The 25,011-nt window shown below is 58.6% G+C and overlaps 1 protein-coding gene and 1 long non-coding RNA gene across 4 annotated transcripts; one reads left to right on the forward strand and one right to left on the reverse strand.

The window, feature by feature from the left end:
• Positions 1-431: 431 nt before the first annotated feature.
• On the reverse strand, positions 432-19,449 carry LOC131840286 (cytochrome P450 26B1). Of its 3 annotated transcripts, none has more exons than XM_059188036.1 (6): positions 18,961-19,449; positions 15,136-15,360; positions 6,553-6,828; positions 6,118-6,273; positions 4,368-4,652; positions 432-4,001 (listed from the first exon to the last, which is right to left on the reverse strand). In XM_059188036.1, the coding sequence occupies exons 1-6, from the start codon at positions 19,162-19,164 to the stop codon at positions 3,609-3,611; spliced, it is 1,539 nt and encodes a 512-aa protein (XP_059044019.1). In that variant the 5' UTR covers positions 19,165-19,449; the 3' UTR covers positions 432-3,608. The 3 variants fall into 3 exon arrangements, with proteins under 3 accessions (XP_059044019.1, XP_059044021.1, XP_059044020.1); XM_059188038.1 differs by lacking the exon at positions 18,961-19,449 and adding an exon at positions 18,099-18,204; XM_059188037.1 differs by lacking the exon at positions 18,961-19,449 and adding an exon at positions 16,275-16,523.
• On the forward strand, positions 18,597-19,609 carry LOC131840287 (uncharacterized). Its single transcript, XR_009357306.1, has 2 exons — positions 18,597-19,016; positions 19,445-19,609. It is a non-coding gene; the product is annotated as an uncharacterized LOC131840287 (long non-coding RNA).
• Positions 19,610-25,011: the final 5,402 nt, after the last annotated feature.

A 25,011-nucleotide genomic window follows, 5' to 3' on the forward strand; every position in this document is an offset into this window, starting at 1 on the left:
CTGAACTCTGATCCCCTATTTGTCCCCTGGCCATGGACCACAGTGTCCTCGCTCAAGAAAGCAGGATAGACTCTGAGGACAGGCCCTCAGCACTGGGTTGCCTCATCCAGCACTAAGCTGCCTGGCCTGGCTGGTTATGGCCACACTTGGCCAGTGGTGCCGGTTCCCAGCTGCCCCAACACCCAACAGCCCTCGGGGACCAGTGGTCAGACAGTTACACCCCCCACCCCAACCCAGGGGAACCTACTACTCGCTGGGCATTGCCGTGGACTTCTCGTGCGCCTACGCACAAGGAATGGTGGGCGTGTCTCCCAGACCTTGTGAGGAAAAATTTCCCAGCCTGACAGGTGGGCATCTTGGAAGGGAATGTGTGGGTGGCCTGGAGATGATAATGATATGGAGAAGACAGAGACCAGACAGCCAAACAAGGGTGAGTCCCCACGGTTTATTATGGAAGCCTATAAAAGAGCCAGGTTGAGTATTTCCAAAATCACAAAATGCACAACATTCATTTTTTTAATACACAACATGGAATATTATATACAGATTAAAACCACATGACGGCAAAAACACTCACACGGCACCAGTTTCATATCAAAACAAAACACACAAGTGCTTCTTCAATATTAAAACAACTGTGATAAAAACATATTAATATTTTGAGCAATGTTTACAATAGAGAAAAAATTCATATTTTACTAAATAACAAATATTTAACAGCAAAAACTTTATACTAAATATCTATTTTGAATTATAACAAAAATAGTACTTATAATAGTTTATAAAGACAGACACAAAATTATAACATTAATGAAAAAAAAGTTTTGTGTATAAAATAATATTATAGTGACCTGGGCAGGGTCAGGATGGTGCCCAGGTCACAAACACCAGCGCCCAACATCGAAAGTGCTTCAATCTGCAAGCCCGTGGCAGGAAGAGTGTTGTGGGGTTTTGTCTTTTTAAGGTCAAGTTACAAGAGTTAGGAATGGTACGTGAGGAAACGTCACCCATCTAGCACTACCTGTACAGACCTGCACACAGACACACAGGCACGGGTGGACAGAGACGGCCACATTTCAACACTGGAACCCTCCTGTCAGCCAGTCAAGAGTCAAGAGCGTCTTTCAGTTCTCTTCTTGTTGCCTTTGAGACCCAGCGGGGCAAATAATCCTTCCTTCCTCCTCACAGGGACCCCCTCAGCCTTTCCCTCAGCCCCTCCCAGACTGGTCACCCCAACGTAAGGTGCCTCCCAGAATCCGCCATCTCCCACCCCATCCCAAACCCCTCACCAGGGCCAGGCCTGGTGGGCTTCCTGTCTCTAGTAGCACTTACTGCCTTCTTAGAAAGTCAGTCAAAAAAAAAAAAAAAAAAAAAAAAAAACACGACTGATTCAGCTGGGGGCAGCTTGGAGCGTGAACCTTCCAGACACTGGGCTTTTCTTCTGGGTAACCAATTCCAGGGCACCGTGCAGCAGCTCTTTTGCAAGCTTTGATGAGTCTTTACAAGTGTTTGCCTGTTTTTTCAGAAAGTGTGTGTGTGTGTGTGTGTGTGTGTGTGTGTGTGTGTGTGTTGTGTTGGGGTGGACTGAGGGATTTTGCTGATTTTTTAAAAAAATGTCTTTTTGCCAGTGATGTATGTTCTGCACGGATTCTTCAGTGGTAGAACAGTAGGGACCAAACGAAACGAAACCCTTGAGAACAGGGGTTACAGAGCCGTTGCCGGTCAGGAGCCCATTCCCCTAACGCCGACCACCAGGGTGTGTGAGTAGGGGTGGGAGGGGCCTGCAGTCCTCCCACTGAGCACCATGGAGGGGGCCACACAGCTGCCCACAGCAGTCACTGCTATGGAGAAGGACTGGAGAGACTAGTCTCCTGCACTCTTTGTATGTTTTTGATTTTCTTACAAAGAGGATTCGTTGCTTTTATAACATCAAAAGCCAAAAGAGAAACACAGAAAGCAAAGAAAAATCCGAAAACAGACAAAATCACTTAGAGACTCACCAAAGACCCCAGATCATCCCAGGAGGCATCCTAGATTGCCAACACTCAAAATGCCAGTGGCAGGAGCTACTCCTCTTTCCCCCAGTCATCCCCTGACCAGCCAGTTTTCCACCAAATCACTTCTGACAAATCGCACATTCCCTCCTCCTCGGCTCTGCAGCACGACTGGCGCGGCTGCCTCAAGACCACAGCAGAGGACCCGAGTCAGCACGTCCAAAGGGCTGCCTCCTATGCTCACCTCCCTTTGCTCTCATCTTGTCCCCACACCCCTGAGCTGGGCTAAGCAGACAGTGGCACAGAGGTGAGAACGACTTCAAGGACATCTTTCCAAGGGCAAAGGGCCAAGGGTGAAGGTGAAGGGAGGGACAACAGAAGCCCTTGCTCCCTGTCAGAAGAAAACCCATATACGTCCCCATGCTCACTAGCAGGAGTGGGGGGCACCGGGGTGAACCGTGGCCAAGCAGAAGCTTATGGCAGTCACCAAAACCTCGTATGTTCAGGGCTTTTGACCAAGCAGGGAGGGAGGCAGTGGGCCATTTCCCCATCTCCACCAGGGTGAAAAGCAGAGGCACTGGACTTCACCCAGGGAGTGAGGCTCTGAGGTTGAACCCACAGAAGGTCTGGAGCCTAGGGGCAGGGAGACAGCATCATTCGCAGAAGTCCTGCCCTGGACAGCTGGGATGGAGGCTAGGGGACAGACAAGAGGCTTGTTCCAGTCCCCGGGAACGCCAAGATTCGGTGAATAAATATGGGGGGAAGGGGGTGGGGGGGGCGAGGGTGCGGTCCATGAGTCAAAGGCCTTGGGTGTGTGTGTAACAGGGGAGCAGGATGGGCTCAAGGTTGCCTGGCAGGAAGGTGGGGACATCAGTGCGCATGCCCAGGGCCACCAGGGAACATGCTGGGAGGACAGGGCCTGGAGCTCCTTTGCCCCAAGGTCAGAAGAGAGAAAAAGTAGCAGCAATAGGTAATTTCAAATGTCCAAACTGGCAAAGGGGTGGGGCCCCTCCAGGCTGCTTGCAGTCCGCCCCCCCAAGCAAGGGTGACTTGTGTTCTATTACCCAGGATGCTGTTCTTCGGCGGCCACACCAAGAGGGACATTCCACCAGTCTGGGTCAAAGCTGGAAGGGGGGTGGTGCTGAAGAGAGAGCCAAAGGGAGCCCCTCCTTGCGTCCCTCCCCCACATCAACCACCTGCCCTCAGACTAAAAGGGTCCAAAAGAAATGGAGAGCTGGGACCAGTTGGGAACATCACAAGCAAATGCTGCAGCTGAGCCACTGACATTTAACACTATAACGGGCATGCGGAGTGCCCGGCCCTGTCACTTCCCCTGGGGGGCTAAGCCCATGGGAACTGGAGGGACTGGGTAGAAATAGGAGCCAGGGGAAGGGCCCTTCCCCCGGAAGGATGGGGCCCTTCTGGCTTTGGGTAGGGTTTGTCGGGGTCGGGGATGGGGGGGACAGGGGAGGGCAAGTTATGGGGGCGCCGCTCCCCCTTCCCCAGGTTTTCGCCCCCTCCCCCACACAGGTTTTGACCCTTCTGGTGCCTCCCGCCACCCCCGCCACCCCCCAGGCCTGGCTGGGCTGAGATGGGGGTACGGGCTAGGCGACGTTAGACTGTGGCACTCAGCATGGCCTCCGTCTCTGGCAGGATCTTGTTCTGGTTAGAGTCCAGGCCAAAGAACTTGACGCTGAGGCCATCCACAGGGTGCAGGACAGGGACCAAGGTGATGCGGGGAAAGGTCCGGGTAGCCAGCTCAAAACGGCTCGTGCTGGCCAGCTCCACCGCCAGCACCTTCAGGAACAGCTTGGCCAGGTGTTTGCCCAGGCAGGTGCGGACTCCACCGCCGAACGGGAGGTAATGGAAGCGGCCATCCTTGTCTTCACTCCGGGCCTGACCGAAGCGATCCGGGTCGAACACGTTCACGTCTTTGAACACGGGCGCCGTGTCATGGGTGTCCCGGATGCTATACATGACGCTCCAGCCTTTGGGGATCTGGAAACCCTGGAGGCAAGAAGGGGGGGCAGGAGTAGAGGAAGGTGGTGAGAGCCAGAGGAGGTCTAAGAGAGCCAAGGACTTCCTACCCGCTGGCCCCCCAGCCCCCTGTCCCCAGCTGTGGTCCCTCAGTCCTGGCCAGCATCCCCTCTCCTGCCACAGCCTGTGAGTCCTCCCTCCTGTTCACAGATGTCCATATGCAACTTCCCATATGACAGCCCGGTTAGTTTCATCTGACCCGGCATCTGGGGCTGGCTCTCCCCCATCCCCACTGTAGCACCCCAACAGGAAGGCCGGTTTTTCCCACAGGCCAGCATCCACCCTCCCCAGGCAGCGTTCCCACCAGAGGCCCAGCCCTGCAGGGCCCAGCCTCACATCGAGCTCGAAGGTCTGCAGCACGGTCCGGTAGCCACCGGAAATGGGTGTGAACAGGCGCATGACCTCCTTGATGACGCAGTCCAGGTAGTGGAGCCCACTGAGAGTGTCGAGACGCAGCGTGCCCTCGCAAGGGCAGCCGCCGCTGTGCAGGATGCCCTGGGCCCGCAGCTCCTCGCGCAGCTTCTCCAGCACGGCGGGGTGCTTCAGCAGCTGCATGATGAGGGACGTGCTGGCGCTGGCCGTGGTGGCATAGGCTGCGAAGATCAGCTCCAGGGTCCCGTCCTGCAGCGGCAAGCGGGGATCCAGGTTCAGCCCCCCTCTGCCAGTACAGGGCCCCTTGTCATGCCCCAAAGTCATCTAGCTAGGCCCTGCCTCCCAGCCTCACGTTGCTGTGGCTTCAGGCCACAATGGATACAGGTCACAGGGCCAGTCCCCCTGCTGGGCAGACAACATAGCTGCCACAGCCCAGGGCAGAAGCACTAGCCTGGAAGTCCCTTGGGATAGATAGGGCCACTTCTCACTCACTGCTGGATTCCAGAGCCTGCCTGAGCAGGACTCATCAGGGCAGTGAGCTCCCAGAGGAAAAGAAAAAATCCTGGGGAGCCAGGCCCTGTTGGGCAAGGAAGGTGGGTCTGCCCCTGGGCTTTCTACCTGGCAGTCCTACCTTCCTCCGTCCCCAGGACATTTGGTGGGAGGGCAGGAGCATGGATGGGATTGGAGGACAACCTGGGACCATAGCCATGGGGACCTGTGCTGGGACAGCAGTGAGAAGGCTGAAAGGAGGGGGTCCCCAGAAGACTCAGACCCCACCAGGTTTCTCAGGAGAGCAAGACATCTGGGCATTGGGAGCCCGAGGGCAAGATCCCAGCAGGTCATCTCGTTCTGAAGCCTGTATTTTACAAATGAAGGCCCAGAGAAGAGAGAGACGGGACCTGAGTCCCTGACTTGCCATGGCACCACCTAGAAGCCATAATACTTCTTGTGAAATGGAAAGGTCATTGGAGCTCCTCCTGGCTCAGCAGGGGGAAGGCCCCAGAGTCAGACCAGGGGTAAGCACAGACATGGAATGGAGAAGTCTGTGGTCAGACCCCCGCGGGAACAACAGAGTCTAGACAAGGATGAGTTAACGAATCCGCCTCAGGTGGCGCACCCAACCCACAAAGGGGTGGGCAGGAAGTCCTTCTTGGAGTCCAGTGTGGGTCATTCTGGTGCTGGCAGCCCAGTTCGGCTTAACCAGTGACCCGCAGGCTGAGACAGAGTGTCAAGTGTTACCAGCAAAAAGAGGCTGGCGGGAGGGGAGGAGATCAGAGTTAGGTCTGAACTTCCCAAGCTTCCCCAAGGGCTTAGGCTGCCTTTCTGAGGACCATGAAATGCGCTGAACTGGTGACTATTGAGGTGGAGGGGGGTGAGGGGGTCCACAAAGCAACTGACACAGAGTCTGTCCTGAGGTTCCTAGAGGCCGGTTTTCAGCATCTTCACCGTGGGGACCCACTCACTCCCAGGACTGGGTGCACAGAAGCTGTGGTGGGGGGCAGGCCCACCCATCATGGCTGTTTCTCAGCCCCCCCCATCAGACCACCCACACGAAGCAGGCTGGGACACAGCCTCTTTACTGGCTGCGTCCCCGCAGCCCCAGGTGGGGTTGGCCACCACCACCACACAGAGACAGCCACTGTGGGAGTGGAGCAGGATGGGCAGAAACAGAACCTGGGGCACTTGTGCCGCCCAATGGGGAGGCCGCCCCCACCTTCAGCTCCTGCATGGTCATCTCCTTGCCGTGCTCCTTGCTGCTCTCGATGAGGATGTCCAGGGCATCCGAGTAGTCCTTGCCCTGGGTGCACTGAAGCTTCTCCCGGATCGCCTTTTCCAGGCCCTTCTGCAGGATCTGCCGCGCCTGAATGCCCTGGTGGTGGGGAGGGGAGAAGGGGGCGATCTGGTTACCAAACTCAAAGGGTAGGGTCACCAGAGGCCCCCTCCCAAGGCCAGGAAGGGCAGGGAAGGGACTCCTCTGAGATCTTCCCATCTAAGCTGCTGAGACCAGAGGGTGAAGGCTCCCCTCCCCTGCCCATCGCCCTTCTGCTGACGCCTCCTCTCTGTCTGTGTGACCGGTGAGTGACTGAGTGGCCAGCCACCCTTTCCCATAGATGCCCACCTCCTCTCCTCCCAGGCCCTGGGGGCTCACCCGCCGGTAACCGCTGAAGGGCAAGTCGACGGGCAGGGAGAAGACGTTCTCCACAAATTGCTGGTAGACTTCGAAGAGATGGCCCAGGTCCTCTTCTGGGATGCTGAAACCCAGCAGCACCCGTATGGCCATACGGAAGGTGAGCTTCTGCGTCTCCTGGTACACGTTGATGGCCTCCGGGTGGCTGCTCCAGGCACGAAGCGTGTCCTGGATCACCAGCCGGATCTTGGGCAGGTAGCTCTGCAGGGCCTCATGACTGAAGATCTTGGAGAAGACCTGGAGGGCAAGGGGGGAGTTGGGAGGAGCTCGTGCCGCCCATGCAGCCCCCACGGGGCCCCACTGAAGCACGCGCCCAGGACGGCGGCCACAGAGACGCCGGGTCCTCACCCCAATCGGGCTCCACTTTCCACCTCCGGTCACAAACCCCCGTTGGTGCTCCAGCTCTGAACCCCCTCCTACTGCCTGCGCCTTTGGGCAGAGGCAGGGGAAGGACAGGAGTAAAGCACAGTGTACAGGCACTGCTAAGTTAGGACCTTCCATGTTGCTCACAGAGAGATCGGAACTGCCCTCTCCTTTCCTGCCCCTCAGAAAAGCATGAGCTGCACACAGTGGCAAAGCCCTGGGGACGAAGCAGCCCAGCTGCCAGTAGGTCTACCGAGGAGCTGGTCCCTCCACTGCAGGGCCCCCTTCCCAAATTCCCAGGCAGAAGTGCCCAGGAGGAGTGGAACACAGGTGCATAGACTGGACAAGGAGGTGCAAAGCAGTAGGTGGCTCGTCTCCTCTAATGGAAGAACAAGAGAGTCTGAAGCTAGACTGCAAGCAGGACTTCCCAAGAGCCCCCTGCCCCCATCACCAAACTGCTCTCAGTCCCTGGGAAACACCTGATGGGTGGAGACCCTAGGCAGTCTATTAAATAGATGTGCCATCAAAAGGTCTTCAGTGTGGCAGAGTCTGGAGGCAGGGGGACGGGGGCAAGATTTTCCACCCTGAAAGATCACGATGCCAAACAGAAGCCCTTTTAATTCCTTGCATCTCCCTGGTCCATTTTAAGTAAATGGCGAGTCCCCATTTCCACATTCTTTGCTTTCCATCCTCCTGCTTCCTCAGTAACCCCCTCCTGCCCCCTCCTTACCCAAATGCCCCAGCACACAGTTTCATGCTGCTGCCCAGGGCAGGCAGGAGAGGGGAGAACATGAGTTTATTTACTGATACCTCTGCGTGTCACTCATAACCAACATCCTCTATCCACGCCCCCCCCCCAACCAGAGGGGCCACCAAAGTGAAGAGGGCCACCCCCACCAACACCAAGGGGAAGGTCGCTGGGGAAGGCAGAGTTGGGAGGGACAGCACAGAGGAAGGAGATGCATATTCCCCCCTGCTCCCCTGCCCTGCCCCACGCAAACCACACACACGCGCCTGCCCTCCCCTCCCGTCCCCCCAAACACAACCACCGCACAAACTGTAAATGTGAGAATTTCCCCTGCAGTCAGCTCGAGGAGGAAAAGGTAACATTTTCCTGGCCTCAGCCCTGCATGGCTAATGGGAGGGCTGGTTTGCAGAAATAACAGAGCTGGCCCTTCAGTGGCCCAGCCAGGCGTTCACAATAGCACTTTCATTCCCAAATTCCCGGTGGGCAGATGGAGGGAGGGAAGGAGGCCGGTGAGGGGCAGAGAAGCCAGTGCTGTTTGGGGCTGCTCCCGCTATTAAGGGACAGCCGAAATGTAGAAGGATGGGGAGTGGCCAAGGGCAGCCCAGGTCTGGATGGGTCACTCACACCCTGCTCAGCAGCAGGGTCCCAGGAACTTCCAAGGGAGACTTCAGCCACCACCTCCCTTCAGAGGAGGCTGTATGGATATATGGATAGAGGTGGGGCTCTCTGCTTCAGCACCCCCTCCCTGGTGTCCTTAGGATGCCAAGTTCAGCTCCTGATCGGAGTCTAATGGGGTGGGAATGGGGCCTCATCCCCAGAGCCCAATGCTGGCTAACCAAGGGCCCTTACAAAATAGTAAGATGTTCAAGGGGGAGGAAGAAAGATATTCTGTGGCTTCCAGGCCTCGATGGGGAGACTGGGAGTAAAGGCCGGCAAAGATAGGGAGGTCACACCTGGCCTAGAGGAGGACTACCAGGGAGGGGATGGGGCATGGACTGGCCAGGGCCCCCAGCGAACAGGAAACCCAAGCTCAGAGGTGGGCGTGTGGAGGGGGCAATGGGGCAGAGGCCACGCAGACCGAGATTGGTCAAAATCAAAGCCAGCTAGGCTCTACAGGGTAGCGGGGTGGTGGGACAAGGCAGGCTGGGGACCCAGAGACCTAGGTTTTAGCCCCGGATCATACACCAGTTTACTGCAACACTATGGCCAAGTCATGCCCCCCTGCCTCAGCTTCCTCACGTATGAAATGGTGAGGAGGTGATCTCTGTGGCTCCTTTCAAGGTACAGAGCCCATAAACTAGGTGTCCCAAAGTAGATGCTGTCCCCTCAAGTCACCTAATGCCTACTAGCCCCCCAAATATACACCCCACGCAGGCTACAGTGACCCAGGAAGGGTTCCCAGGGTCACCAAAGGAGGCTCCCTGAGGACACCCCAGCACTCTCAGAAGGGGCCAGACATGACCCACCCACAGGCCCTGCCCAGCCCTGCCCTGCCCCGAAGGTTACATTCCCTGCGCCCTCTAGTGATGACCAGCTGAATCGCTCCTTCTCAAGCGTGGGGTCCAAGGAGGGCCGGACGGAGGGAGACTTGGGACTAAGTATATGGACTTCAAAGGTGGGGGATCCACATGTTACCTCCAGGTAGTCAGGGGTCCTGACCAGGAGCTGGAATGACCCCAGGAAGCCCTCTGTCATCCTGCACCTGAAGGCCTCTGGTCTGGGGCATCTGGAAAGGTCCAAGGCTCTTATCTTGATCCAGCCCCTGACTCACCAGGGGCAGCCAGCAGGTCACTGCCCTCTCTGGGACTCAGCTTCCCCACTGGTTTCATGAAGGGTCTAACTGGACTTTCTTGGGTCCCTTTCCATCTAGCTGTCCTGCCCATGATTCCTCTCAGAGCCCCCTGAGGCAGAGAAAATGACCACAGGAGAAGCAAAGCAAAACAAAACAGCAGGCACTCTGAGTCAAGGGACTCCGCTCAGAGGTCACCCCATCCGTGCCCCTGCTTCCAGCCCTGCTATTCCCCAGGCATCAGGGCCTCCCAGGCACCAGGAAAACTCCAGGTCCTCATCCCTGGGTTGGTGCCCAGGATTAACAACGAGGGCACTTCCCACAGCCGAGGCAGCCCAGAAACCACCACCTACCACAAAGGCCAGGAGGAGGCGGAGGTGCTGGCCCAGAGCAGAGGGAGGCCTGGGCCACGTCGGGCGGGGTCAGGAGTCGGGCACATGGGCAAGTGCCCAGCTAAGACGCTCAGTGTGAAGAGAGGAAGGGTTCCCAGCCCCCAGAGCCGTCTGCCCTGACCACAGCTGTAACAGGAGCCAAAGCTGCTTTGTTTCCCTGTCGGGCTTCCCTAGGAATTCCCAAAAGTGAGCCAAGAATGTTGGACAAAGGTCATTGGGAACCAGCTTGGGCCCAGGCAAAGCCCTGCAGAGGGAGCAGCAGGTACGGACTTCCCTAGGTGCCCAGGGAGAGAAGACAGAGCGTCCCAGGAGGACCAGGACCTCCCAGGCACAGGCTGGGCTCCTGGCTTGAAGGCTGTGCTTGGTAACCCTCCGCTACCCCCCATCAGCTTCTCCAGCAAAGCGACTGGCCCAAGGGCCCACTTCCCTGGTTCTCTCTCAACCCTGAGTGGGAGGCAGTGGGACACCGGGGGCTTGCCAGGCTCCGATTCTCCAGAACTGTCTCTACAGACACTTGCCCCTCCTGCTCTTACCACCGTGACCCTGGGAAGAGAGCGGCTCACAGGAGCCCCAGGACCCTGGACTCTGACTGCTCAGCCAGGTGCCCTCCCCCTTCTCAGCTGGTGCCTGTGGATGGACAGATGGACAGACAGCCTCTGGACAGGCAGTCTCGGAGTCGGAAGAGCCAGGGCAGGAACCTACTCCTTGGGCCAGTGAGTCAGACTGGTAGGAATGGAAGCGGGTGCCCGGGAGGGCGGGGGCCCGGGCAGGCTACCCGCCGAGCCACGCTGCCGGAGGAGAGCTGCAGCTTCGGAGTGGGAAGAGCAACAGAGGGCGGGCAGTGCCGCGGCAGCTGTCTGCAGGGCACACGGGGGACGCCGAGGTGTGTACTTTATACTCAAGTAAGGGGGAGGACAAGAGATAGTGTCATCTTCCCAGGGGCTTGGCATTTCCACTGGGTCTCAACTTCACCCTGACTGCCTCCCGAGCCAATCCCACTCAGCCACTCTGGCAGGGAGGGGCCAGCCCAGACCCCCCAGCCTGTGCAGAAAGTGGAGGCCCAATGGGGAAGGGCCCTCCCAGGGTCAGTCCTGGCCGTGACTGGCCACACCCACCAGTGGCCCTGAACCCCATCTCCCACCACTCCCCAAGCCCCACTGAGCCACCATGTACCTGTCCTGGGGCTCTGAATTTATCTGAGAGCCCCAAGGGAACACTTCTTTATGGCCAAACTTCTCAGGAGAAGGCCAGCTGTGTGGCTCCTCTGTCCCTGCTTCGGCATTTCCCACCCCTGGAGGGACACCCCCAGCTCTGGCCCTTCAGCCTGGGCAGCCTGAATGGATACATTGGTCGGCACAGGGGGCTCAGGGCCAGAGTAGACCCCAGCCAAACCTGCCCACTCTCTGTCAAGGCCAGAATTGTCTCCCAAGGCTGGAAGAGTGAGCAGACATGTCAGCATCACAGCCTTGGACCCCTCCGTGCCCTGGGAGGACAGAGAAAGGAGGGAAAAGGGAGAAGACAGACCCTAGGCCTGGCCAGAACCCCCACCACTACCCCCGCCCACTGCCTGGCACCAGGCACATGGAGGGAGGCACCCACTCTCAGGCGCTCTGGTGGCTGCCTGGCTGTGGGCTCCCTCCCACATTGACCTTCAGAGAGATCCGCTCCTGCCACCCTCCCCCTCAGCAGTCCCTGCACCCACTGGCTGGTGCTACAGTAACTTTTGAGTGAAGGACTTCTTGGGCTGGCAGAACAAAGGCTCTGTGCCTATGCCAGGGGGGCTGGGCAGAGCTCTCAGGGGCAGGGCTGCCTGGCTGGGCCACTCACCTTCCTAATGCAGGTGGGAGCGGCTGCCTTGGGCTGAACCAGAGACTGTGCACGGGCCCCAAGGCCATCAAGAGCCAGGCTGGGCTGGGCTCCCTAAAGACCCCCCAGACCTCCTGGCTCTGCCCTCCTGCTGATGTACTTCTCGGACTCTGCACCCCAACACACACTGCAGGATGGACAGGGTTTCTGAGAGAAGTGCAGTGATCCTGAGCCTGCCTTCCACCTCCGCCCCAGGCCCGTGAGGGCTGGGATGTGTGCAGACAAGGCTTCTTCATCCTACCTCCAAAGCCTGGGGAGCTGTTCCCCCACCTTCGTCTTGGGTTCAGAAGTCCCTGTAGCCAGGAGTCTGGGTTGGAGGGGCAAGAGTGCCATGCCTGGAGTCTCTAGGACACCAGGAATCCAAGACTAAGTGCATCGTCTGGGATGTTCCCCAGGTTTGGGGAGGGCTACTGTCTGAGGCCCCTTGAAGCTATTGGCCTCCCCATTTCCAAAGGAAAAGAGGAAATGCCTTATTCTGGGGTGTGGGGCTGTGCAATGGGGATTCTAGAACCATCTCCCCTCCCACTCCTCCTCTGTGTCTCTGACAACCTCCTCCTACCCTTCCCTACCACCCTCCTTCCAGGGCAATTCCCTAGCCTCCACCCACACAAAGAAGGATGACATCCCTCTCCCATTCATCAGAGACACCCCAGGCCCCTGGGGGAAGGAAGGTTATAAAAACGAGGGGACAGAGTCTGGGGTGGTGGCTATAGGGACACAGGCCTGGCTCCTTAAGAAGATTTTGTTAAACTAGGCAAGACTTTCTGGATTTTCTCCCTGGCAACCCCAGCCATCTTGGCCCTAGACCACCAGGACAGGCGGGGCAAACACCTGGAGTGCAGCGATGGCTGTAAGGAGCCCCTTCCCAGCACATCTGGTCAGACCTCCCAGAGAAGAGGCGGGCCACCAGCCCCAGTGGAAACAGTGACGCTCCTCGTTCTCCCGCCGGCCAGGCCCCAGCACACCTGGGCCTTACTTCCTGTGAGTACATCCCAACCAGGCCTGGGCCTAGCCCAGCAGCCTGCTCACCCACAAGGTCTCTGACTGCAGTGCGGACTGGATCAGGCCGTGTGCACAGCATACCCCGGACCCTGGCCAGGCTGGGTCCGCTGGGCACTGGGGTCCAGCAGCCTGGCCATTTTTTCCAGGACATAAACAAGCCCCTGAATGTTCTCTTCTCATCCCTCCAGCTAGACTCTACTTCTTGAGGCAAGGGCCAAGTGTCTCACCCCAAACCTTCAATTCCCAAGCCTCTGTCAGGATGAACTGCTTTCTGTCTGCTTCCTACCCCCAAAAGCTAGAGGATAGGGTGTCCCAAAGAGGGAGATCATGGAGGACTCTTCTGTGGCTCTCAGTTTTGGCCCCCGCCCCTGCCCTATCCCCAGCTCTCCCTGGCATTCCTCTGGCAGTGTGCTCTGGGGCATCTCCTTCCCTCCTTCCAAATGAACCATGTGGGCCCAAACCATGGGGCTTTCCAGGTGGGCCCTCCCCACCTGGAGACCCACAGCCAAGCCAGGAACAGGGTGGGTGGAACCACAAGGCAGCCCTGCCCCAAAGCCCTCTGCACCCCCAGGTCTCACAGTCTGGTCCTGATCCAGCCCTCCTCTTCCTCCCAGCACCTCCTCCCTACTCCCACCACCAGCTCTGGCAATCCTAGGTCGGCAGGACTAAGTAAGGCTCCTCTTCAGCTTCATGGGCTAGAAACAACTCTTCCCCATGGATGCCTGTGTTGCACGCCCTGTCCTGCCCTTTCTTTGCTTCCTGACCTGATTCAAGTCTCTCAAACTCCCAAGCCTCAGTGTCCCCTTCTGTGAGAAGGGGACAATGACTGTTTTCTTGTCAGTCTCTATAAAGATAAAATGAGGAAGCAGATAGTCCTTGGAGCTGGGCTTCTGAGTCTCAGGCTGTCTCCTCACCCTTTGGAAAGGGGTTTTTGGGTGGAGCCCTAAAGACTAAGAAAAAATAGTGTGGAACACATTTTATAAGGCCCCTCCCCCGCCCCCGTGCTGAGCCCATAGCTCCCTTCCAGGCACTTCCCATCTCTCCTCTGGACCTGTTAGCTGCTTCCTGCTCTAGTGAGGTACATGGGGGAAAACTACCCTAGAAGCCCCTTTCCAGTCCCTGAAATCCGTGCTTTACGGGAGAGGGGTGGGAGGGGGTGTGCCTCCTCCATCGGATTTAGCCTCCTTTTGTCTGCTATGGAAAACTACTCTTCGCGGGCCGTTCAAAGACATCAGATACTACAAGATGAATACCTACGTTCACAAAGACCTCTTCACATAGACTTCTGGAGGTGGGAGCCGCTCACCGCTGCGCCCCCACCCCCACCCCGCCACTCTGCCACTGTTCTGGGCATATCTGAGGCTGCCTCTCTCTTTCCTTAAGGTTTCAAACCTGGATGAGTCCTCTGACCCAATGGAAAACGGGGTGGGAGGGGAGGTCGTGCAGCGCCCCCTCACTGGCCGCCTGAAGCTGGCGGCCCGCCGCCCCGCCCGCTGGCGGCCCAGCTTTGGGGTTACTGCAGTTCAAACAGCACGTGCCGCCCGCGCTTAGAGCCGCGGCGGCGGCTGCTCGGCCCTGGGAGGGGGCAGGGAGGCTCGGCTAGCTCCGTACGCTCTGGCTCGCCTCCCCCGTGCCTCTTCCAGGCGCTCGGGAAATCCACAGGATAAACACCCACTTTCTCTTCCTCTGTACGGGAGGGGGTAGGTGCGCTCTGATCCCCCGCAGCGCCTCCGCTGCTCTCCCACCCTTCGCCCTTCCTCCGCCGTCCAGAGCTGGGCCGCAGTGCCCCAAACTTCATCTCCCCGCCGCCTTCACCTCCTCCTCTGCCCCGCCAAGGCAAGGCCCTGCTACCGTTGTGCACGGGATGCTCCGCTCCCTGAGCCTGCCCGCGTCGCCCTTAAGGAACCAGTGGCAGAAAGGCTAGGTTTGGTTTTCCAAAGATCGGTTTTCTGTCCTCAGAATTCCCAAGGGAAACAGGGCGAAAAGGAGAGGGGGGACCACCATTTGCCTTTATCTTTTCTCGGTTTTGTGGAGTACGCGAGGACAGGAGTTGGATGCGCTACTCCCTGCATGTTTGAACTCTGTCCAAACCCCCCCCCCCCGCCCCGCAACAGCCACCGATGGGCCTGGCCTCGTAATGGGAATGGCACAGCGGACCGATAGTGGGGCAAACCCGGAGGAGGCCTGCGGGCTCTGGATCCCGGACCGCAGTGTCTAGGCACGGGAGTGTGGGATCCTCTAGCATGGTGTGCAAATGGGGGGCGCAGATTCGGGTGGAACTGTCCCCCGGGGCTCCACAAACTCCTTACACCTGAGACGGGTGCACGGAAGAAGAGAGTCAGAGCAGGGCTGCGGGGCTCTTAGCCAAGAGAGAGAGCTCTTACCTTGCGCTTATTGCGGTGGATGTCCCCGATGGAGTTAGCCACCGTGTTGGGGCCCAGCAGCATGCGCGTGCTGCGTGGCCACTCAGTGCTCACCAGGTGGTGCTCGCCCATGAGGATCTTGCGCACGTTTTCTGCGCCTGTCACGCGGATCAGCGGCCGCCCCAGCAAGTGCGTTTTGAACACGTTGCCATACTTTTCCCTCCGCGACGACTGGAAGCCGGAACCCTGCGGGAACCAGGGAAGAGACCTCTCTCAGGGCGTACATCTCCGGATGGGATGTCCCAGAGGCCCAGCCTGGAGGGCCCGCGGCGTGCGGGGGGAGGGGGGCAGAAGATTCAGCCCAGGCCACCAGTCCTCTGTCACCCCCCCCACCACCAACACACACACACACCCACACACACACACACACGAAGGTTTTATTTTTCATAGCATGCACGAGAACTGGGAAGTAGGGCCTAGAGGATAATAAATAATGCAAGAAGGCGGGAGGCCCGGGGCACCCCTCGGGAGGGTGTTTTTTGGTAATGACTTGCGGGAGGAAAAAGGTATCCCGGATGGCGGGACCCGAAGCTACAGCCTCCACACCCCCCCCCCTCGCTCCCCCGCCTCAAGCTCCGGAGACTCTCGGAATAAATATTTCCAGGCTCCCGGCCACGGGCTGGCGAGACCCCGCGGGGTGGCCGCAGGCCAAAGATTATTTATAGCGGCGAGCGGTCCGTGCCCGGAGGCAGTCACTACAGAAGGGGGTTGGGGTTTCCTCCGTTCTCAGGGGTGGGCCGCGAAGGGACCCGGCGGCCCTCTAAGGGATCTGCAAGGTAGGGTCACCGGGCCGCGAGCCGCGATTTTCCTAATGCAATCTGCACTGGGAATAACTGAGAAGGAGTTTCGTCGCCGCCCTGGAGTTTGGAACGGGAGCTCGGAGGAAGGCGCTTCCCGCGGGGCGGGGCAGGGCGGGGCGGCCGTCACAGGTAACCGGATCCCCGGCGGCAGCAGCAACGGCGTGAGCCCGGGACGGCTAGGCCCCGGCCCCGGCCCCGGCCCCGGCCCGGCGCGCGGGGTAGCTGGCTGAGCCGGCCCCGGAGCGGGTACCGGAAACCGAGGGGACCTCCGAGGGGCGGGTGCAGGGGCGTCCGGCTCACCTTTGACGTAGGCGCTCGCCACCCCACCCCGCGTTAACCCTTCTCCCGCCGGGGCAGCGCCGGGTGCCAAGGGGAGAGGCGCCACCTGTCCCGCACTCTTGCTTGGCGGGCAACGACCTGCGGGTGCGTACTCCAGATCTACGGAGTCCTGTACCCACGAAGGGACACCTCGGCATCCCCTTTTCCCGGGTTGATCCCTCTGCTCACTTCCCTTTCTTCTACGGAAAAGTATTCTCCAGCTAAATGTGAACACACCCAGCACCGCCGAAAAGTGACTCTGCAGAACCCGGAGTCCTAATCACTTTTCCACATGCGCCTCCGGCCCCGGCGCGCGACAGGGAGCGAGCCCAGAGAGGCCGCGCCTCCTAGAGGGGGGCTGGGCCGCGGGGGACGCCACCCCACTCCCAGGTTGGCGGGTCGGAGAGAGCTCCTCCACCCCACCGCAGTTCTAGACGGCGTCTTCCCCTTTAAGAGAAATCTAGGCGAGGGTGGAGGTGCGACCAAGGGGGGGGTTGAGAAGCGGGATTCCCTCCCTCCGTCTGCTCTACCCGTCTCCCTAGCTCCGTCTGACTCTCCGTCGCTCCTCTCCTTCTTTTCCTCTGTTTTTCTTTTCTTTCGACACAAAAGTTGGGTTGTGAATTTTCCGAGGTCGCTGCCGCCTCTCTCCCGCCGCCCCCTCCCGTCTCTGATCTGCCTAACTATAATTAAAGTGCGTTTTTTTGTGGCATTAATAAAGAGTTATTTGTCCGCCGTTTCCACGGTCTTCACAAAGAGGACTTTCATAGGGGCGGCCGCTCGGGCCGCGAGTCCAATTTATACAAAAATGTTGTATTTTTAGCCCTAGGCTCTGTTTAGATGGCGCACGGTGGAAACGGAGAGCCCTTGGAGGTCTCCCCGTAAAATCTGATAAATGACTCCAAAAAAATAAAGCTGGGATTCAGAGGGCTCCCATTAACCCCTTCAGCGCTCTTCTACAGGCATTCCCCCCCCCCCATTTCCCTCCCACGGGGGAGTCTAGGGCCCCGCGGGCTAATGGAAGGGGAGGCGTAGGCCTGGTTCCCTTTCCCCAACTTCAGTGCGGGTTGGGCACGGAGCCCCAGGCGCCCTTGCGGGATTCGGGGAAAAGGTCAGGGGGATGTTCCGGGTAGCAGAGAAAGGTCAAGAAAGGGCGGGGGCGATAGACCACGGATTCCGCAGATTGGCTCTAAGGAGACGAGAGCTGATGCCCGCGTGAGTTATTTTATTTCCTAAATTCTCGGCCAAAAGCCTAGACCACCTCCGCAGTTAACTCTTCTAAGTGTGGTGGTGGCACGGGAGAGGCTCTGGGGACTTCTTTACGGAGGGTAGCCCTATTGGTTAAAGCGAATCACACCCCACTGCATGAGCATCCCCAAAAGAGATGGGCCAATTCGGGAACTTGGGAAGACCGCAACCTAGAGGAACCGCGCGGCCCCTACCCCGCCCCCCGCTCCGCTGTCACTCCGCGCGGGGCGGGGCCGGGCAGGGTGTCCGTGTGTGCGCTCGAGAATTGCACGCGTCTGTTAATTTCAGGCCATGCTCTCGCACTTCTAAACCCACAGGTCTCTGCCGTCGCCTCCCGCTCACCTCACCCTTGCCGGGGTTGTCTTCAGGACATTCATCCTTCTCTTAACTCCCACCAGCATCCTCCGGACAAACACGGGTGTTCACCGGAACACAACACACCTCCCGCGGTTAACCAAAGGCGTCCCCCACCCCACAAAAAACCTGGTGTATATCAAATTGCAAAAGCGTTTGTCTAGCACTTGACGAGGTTAATTCCAGGTTAATCTCCCCATTACTTACCTGAGTCTGGTCCCCGACGCACCCACCCCCATTATCACCAGCAGTATGCGGTTGTGTGGCGTCTAGCAACACACACACACAGACACACACACACACACACACACACGCACACACATACACACGCACTCTTTGGATCTCATACACCAATCCCAAGTTTCTCTCCCCTGCACAAGTGTCCCCACCCAATAAGTAAATAGACCCTTTTCCTTAAAAGCCAACAACCCTCTGGTCTCGGGCTTCTCATCTTCCTTGGGATACCTCCTTCCTTCCCCACCACTAAATAAACACACTTTCTTGGACTGTAGACCAGGGCGGTTGTACCTAGCGCAGCCGACGACGCGGCGGGAACACAGCCGGAGGGGCTTAAGGGGGCAATTCTGGCTGCCATTGACTCCTTCCTCTCCCCGACTCAATTTTCGGGTCCCAATATACCTCCCAAGCCCCGGCAGCCGACGGCGACAGGGGTCTGGAGCGAGAAGGTGAGGCGAAAGCTGCTCACCACACGACTACCCCTCCGGCTGGCAACGCAAGGGGAAACCCCCGGACGGTCCACGCACCCCTGCTGGGTCGCCCGGGACTGGGGAAAGTCAATCTTGGGAGCCCTCCGAGTCAATCTTGGGAGTCCAGGGACCTCTCCTACCAGCCCCCAGAATTTGCGCACTCGGCGCCAATGCCCCCCCCCCCCAACCACGCCGCGGGAGGGCAAAGGAAGCCCCGGCTGCACCCGCAAAGAGGAGGGAAGGGGCGGGGCGGGGACCTGTGCGTTCAGGCTCCCGGCGCCCCCTGGTCGGCCCGCCGCTCCAACGACCCCGCGCTCGCCGCTAGCGGACCCCGGAGAGCAACGGAGCGAGCGCGCCCTTACCTGTAGAAACCAGTGGCCGGTCTCTCCGATGAGCGGGAAGCCCATGGAGCCTTTGGGTATGGGCAGTTTGCAGCTCTTGTCGCGGGTGGCAGCCCAGCGCAGCTGCCACAGCTGCTGCGACACGGCCAGCAGCAGCGTCACCGACACCAGGCACGCGGCGAGGGTGGCCAGCGCCGACACCAGCTCCAAGCCCTCAAAGAGCATGTTGGCGGCCGCTCGGGGGATTGGCTGTGCCGGCCGCGGCGGGGGAGGGGAGGGCCGGATGAGAAGGGACGCGAGCGGCGGGGGAGGGGAGGCTGCGGCCGGGGGTCCTGGCACCTCCAGCCGAAACAGAGAAGGAGGAAGGGGCCGAGGGAAGGGGAGTGGAGGCTGCGAGGGGAGCGGAGAGAGGGAGGAAAAAAATTGCCTACAAGAAGAGAGAGGAGACACGAGGCGACTCGGAGTGTAACTTTGTTTGTTTGTTTGTTTGTTTGTTCCCTTATAGCGGGCTTAGGGGCTGCTCGAGAGGTGGTGAGATGAAGCCGTGAATCAAGCTGGTGGATTAGCTCTCCCCGAAACCATCACACTCGGAAAACTTTGGAAAACTTTGTCCAGCGGGAGCCTCTCTCGTAAGAGCTATCGGAGAGAAAATGCGATCGATTTGTCAAAAGTTCTCCCCTCAAATTCCTAGGTGGAAAAAAAAAAAGGGGGAAAAAATTTCTGAATCCAAAAATTCCAAAGAACCCAGAAACTTTAGGGGTGAGGGGGAAGGCTCCCCAGCCGAGGCGAGTGGAGAGGCCCGAGCCCAGCGTCCCTGGGCTGCCCCGGGCGGCGCGCCGAAGCCGCAGAGCCGCCGCTGCACCCCCGAGGCGGGAGCAGCGGGCGAGGCGGCGCGGCGGGCGCTGCGCGGGTGCGGAGCCGGCGGACCGCAGCCGGGACGGGACGCGGCCGGCGACAGAGCCCCGGGCGGGCGCAGGGGCGGCGGCGGCGGCGGCCGGCGGGCGGGCGGGGTGAGGCGGGGTGGGGTTGGGGGAGGAGGTGAAAACCCGAGCTGGGCTATTGTATCAATTAAGAAAAGGCAATCCGTCCCGGGACGCGGTCTCTCGGTTCTGGAGTTGCTGCTGGGGGAAGAAAGGGGGAAAAAAGAAAGGAAGGCAAAAGGAATGAAAGAGGGGGAAAAGCAGGAGGCAGGATTTCAGGGCTGGTGGTTTTAAAAGCTTCTCTCAATGTGAATTTGAGTCCAAAGCGAGGCGATGCGTGTGTTTATATAGAGGCGGGAGGCTGCGCCGTGGGCGCTCCGCCAGCCCGCCCCCCCACCCCACCCCCACCCCACCCCACCCCACCCCACCCCCAACCCCCCCCCCCCCGCATCCCGCCACCACCACCACCACCACCCCCCCCGCGCGCTCACAAAGCCGGAGGCGTGGTGAGAGGCCGGCGGCCGGAGCGTGTGAGCGCCCGCCGGCCTCCCGCCCCGCCCCGGCCGCCCGCAGCCCGCCGCCCGCCCGGGACCCACTTGTAGCCGCCGCAGGATCAAACTCAGTTCACCTCTCGCCTCCTCTTCCTTCTCGCCGGCGTCTCGCTGAGCCCGGCACCTACAGACGGACGAGAGGAGACACACACACACACACACACACACACACACCGTGCGCGCTCGCACAGTGCCCGCTTGGCTGCTAGGCTACTTCCCTCCCTCTTTTCCTCCCTCCTGGTCCCCGGCCCCCTCCTCCCGCCCGGGGCAGTCCCGTGTGGACCGTAGTCCCAGAGGCTGAGGTCTTCGCCAGACTGCCCCTCCATTGAGGACCACCGAAAGTCCCTGGACTTGTGCTTGGGGTCCCAGGCTCCAATCCCGCGGAACCCCGCGGGCTCTTATCTCCCGGGACCCCATCAACCCTCCCAATTTGCCTCCTCCCAATTACTCGTAGCCGGGGTCCCCTATCCCGGATCCGGGCATCTCCAAACCTCGGATGCCAAGGTCTTTCCGCCACCGCTGCCCTCCCCCCCTCCGCGCAGATGTCTCTCATCCTCCAAGACTCCTATGTTCTCCTCTCCCCCATCCGCATCCAGAGAGGCTCACGCTACAGCCCTTCCTCTCGGACCCCCTAACTTTGTAGTCCCCTTCGCCCCCCGCAGCGTCGGAGGAACCCCAGTGCCGGTCCCGGTGAGTGTCCCGCGCCAGGGACAAATGCTGCAGCCGGCAGCCCCGGCACCCGGAGGCGGGAGGAGTCGGGCACAAACGTTCATTGATACAAATGAGTAAATAAACACGCTGGGAGAGCGCGGCCACCTTCTCTGAACGGCCGCAGAGGCCCCGGCGCGCGTGCCTGTGCGAGGTGTGCGTGTGGCCCGGGGCCGCACCTGTGTGTGCGCGCGCGTGTCCTCGGGTCGCCCCGACATCTGTGGAGCTGGGTGGTGTGTCTGCGGGTCTGTGTGTTCTTTATGGAGCTATACGTGTGTCTGTGCATCCGTGCATCCGTCTGTCATCTGGCCTCTCCTCCTGCGTGTCTGTGATACATGGAGCTCCGCGTGCCAAGTCCGGCATCATCTAACTAGTGCCTGGCTCGCCCTCTCCCGTAGGTCCTCTTTTCCCCCAGCCCCCTGGTGTCTGTCGTTCACTCTCCCGCACTCCCAGAGCAGAAGATTGGATATCCCACCTTCAGTTTAGGGTGGTGTGTGTGTGTAAACGAAACTCGACTCCCCTTTTAACACCTCCTCTGCACCCAGTACGTGTTCTATTTTAGAGTTCACTAGAAGAGAATGTGTGTGAGCGTCTAAGGTGCGAGCATATGTGCTGTCCCTCCCTGTATGAGCGCTTGGGAGGTTGAAGTGACGGCGGAGATTTGAAAGCTGGTCGCTCGCTGCTAGAGCTCTGTCATCGCGACTCTCACTCTCTGCCTTGGAACCCCACCTGGTGGACAGTTGGAGTACTACAGATTCACGGGGAAGCAATTCCTGGGCCTCCCGCCCTCAATGTCCCTTCCAAGTGGGAGATCAGCCCTAAAAGGGCCGGTCTGCCAGCTCCCAGAGGGCTCCTCTCCATCCCACCCCACCCCCACCCAGTGCCCTCAGATTTCCATTCCAGGCCCAGGTATTCACAAAGTTCCTGTCAGCACTACTGTGGCCCCAGAAATACAAAGCTGGGGCACACCATCACAACGGGGAGGTCTCACAGGACAATCCACCGGGGCACCGGGGAATGGCGAGACCAGCGCTACCTCCCTCTCCGTGTTGGGTTGAAGCTGGGTGAGAATGGGGCGGGGGTGCAATTGTTGAGGCCCCACTATTTTGAAGAGCCCTAAGACTCTAGCCCAACCCCCAGACACAGCACTGGTCCCAAGGTGGGGAAATGGCCAAGATGACCTTGGGGAACCCACCCATGGAGACCTCCATCTCTGAAAGGAGATACACACACACACACACACACACACACACACTCATCTGTGAAATGATGGACACGCGGCCTTACTGAGCTACAGACAGATCCACAAATAGCACACACACATATGTAGGAATGCATGTGCACTCAGAGAATCATCATTAACAAATTCACACAACACCCACCTCCCAGCCACCGGCCTCAAAAGTCCACAAGGGCGTCTGCTCTGTGGGGATCACAGCCCCAGAAGGCATTGCTTTCCCCTTCCCTGCCCATACTCCGGGAGGTGACTTTTGTGCACTTTCCTCTTCTCCTCCTGTTCTGCCATAGAGTGGGAGTTGGGAGGGGGCATGGGGAAGTCATTCTGAGTCCTTTTTGCTCAGCCACCAAGTGGGGTCCTGGAGAATGTCCACAGGGACAGCCCGGCCCCACAACAATAGTTGCTGAATTTCCTAATTGGAACCATCTCTTTGCTCAAATTCCCAAAAGCACTTAGGACAAAAGAGAAGAAAAGTCGTGGTGGTATAATTTTCTAAGACGTGCCAGAGATGCTGGGAAAAGTAGGAACGCTGGGTCTGTAGGGCAGGCTGGCCAGGCAGGGCCAGGACAGAGAAGGGTCAGCAACCATCTTCACCAGTCGGATTCCATCCTGAGACATTCCTTCATCCACCTCACATGGACTTCTGACCCTGGCCCTGGACCTCAGTCTGACCCGTCACCCCGACCTAAAACAAACCCCCGCGCCTAATTTCCAGATCGACCCTTAATCCTGGTCACAGATCGACCCTGCTCCTGGCCCCAGACTGAACCCCAGTCCTTTCGAACATCACCCAACCCCTCCTTTGACCAAAGGAATGTGGCTGGCCCCTGGCAGACTGCCCCAAAGGTGGGTCACAGCTCAACCAGTGAGGCTCAGGGAGCGGGAATGGACTGTGGGACAGAATATTTTTTCATTCTGGCCTAAGAATGATCTACCCCCTCCCACTCCCATCAGCATCCATCTCCCTACAGATTGGCGGCAGCTAGTATCTCAAGGAATCCTGTGGACTCTCCCCTGACACCCGCCCCCCCACCGTCACAAGCCCTTCTACCATCCTTCCCCCTGGGGCTCAGGCCACACCCAGCCTCCAGCTACTGCTTTGGCTCACAACTCATGTTTCATACCCCTGTGGGCCTTCAGGCACCTCGAAATCAGTCAGAACAGACAGGGGATCTGTCCTGAGGATGCTGGTTCAAATGGAGTTCTGGATGGATGCACTTGGCAATGCTTGGCAGAAGGGGCGGGGAGAATATGGAGGTCAGGCTGCAGACACTCAGAATATGCACACGAAGGGCAGGGCACAGCCTCTGGACCCTCTCTCTGGGCTCAGAAAACACCCATCCACAGGGGCAAATCGGCCTTCATGGCTGTTCCTTATCAAGGCACAGAGCTCCCAGGAGTGTCCCAGAATTTCTATGCCCAAAGGAAAGGAGGCATTGCACCTTTCAAATCCCTTCTATGCTCATGGTCTGTAGAGCCCACAGTTCTCTTTGGCTGCACTGTTTGAGTTTCATCTCCATACAGCCCCATGAGATAATACTCTTTTTAGGTATTAGTTATACATATTACTTTTTGTACTAATGAGAAAACTGAGGCCCAGAGGACCCTCCCCCTATGCCTACTGTACTGTCCTACTCTCTCTTCCCCCAAGTGAGCACGCAGCCCCATGAGACCTGAGATCCTATCCCACAAGGCAGCTGTCCCTTTGTTTAACGTCCATTCTGACTATGAAAACCGACAACAGAGTCGTCAATTTTATATTCGAGTTTGCATAGTTTGGGCCTGGATTTTTTTAAACTTACACTTATTTACTTTCTTTTCCTAAAACTGCCACTGCTTCTTCCAACCAGAGCCAAAGGGGAACAGTGACCAGAGAACAGAGACCGGGAGGCATTGGGCAGGACACAGAGCTGGTTTTTAGGGGTCTATATTGTATGTAAGGTTTTCCAGTTCTCTCCCCTGGACCTGAGTAGTCTAGCTGGAGGCATAGAGCTCAGAATTTGACCTCAGGAAGTCCTGTCTTCTGTTTGCCCCATTCTCTCTTGCTGGCAGGCAGAAGTTCTGAGAAATCAGCCCTCCACTCCCTCTCGACCCTCCCCAGGCCTCAGGCTGGTTGGTCCTCATTTCATTCTAAGACCTCTCAGTGGCAAGGCCCCTTTCCTGAAAATCCCCAAGTCCAGCGGGGAAGCAACCTTCTGTTTCCTTCCTAGGAGCTGTGTCGGAGAGGTCCCACCCCGGGAGTCCCACTCCTGCACAGATTCGTCCCTCCACCGCTTCTCTGCAATCGTAGGAGAAACTGCTACTCCCATGTGTGCCCCTTTGGCCCTGGATCCAAACTGACAACCCCAGATATTCATCCCAAAGGCCTGCTTGTCTATCTTTTCCCACTCTACGCCCTCCTTCCAGAACAGGCATGCCAAGGCCGGCAGTGCCCCTCTGGAGGAGCCCCATCCTCAAGGGCAATTTAGAGGACGCTCCCTGACTGTGCCCTGGATATTCTGGGGGTGGGGGGAACCTTCCTTGTCCCTGGCTGCTTAGGGCTGGGGAGTCATGCAGGCTCTGCTTGAAAATCACCACGGTGATAGGATTGCTGCCTTTCTAGAACCCCAGGAGCTAGATCTTCCTCCATCCCCCTTCCTTGCCTTTTCAGATGCCC

Source organism: Mustela lutreola, chromosome 9 (genome assembly GCF_030435805.1).
Source record: "Mustela lutreola isolate mMusLut2 chromosome 9, mMusLut2.pri, whole genome shotgun sequence".
NCBI classification, from domain to species: domain Eukaryota; kingdom Metazoa; phylum Chordata; class Mammalia; order Carnivora; family Mustelidae; genus Mustela; species Mustela lutreola.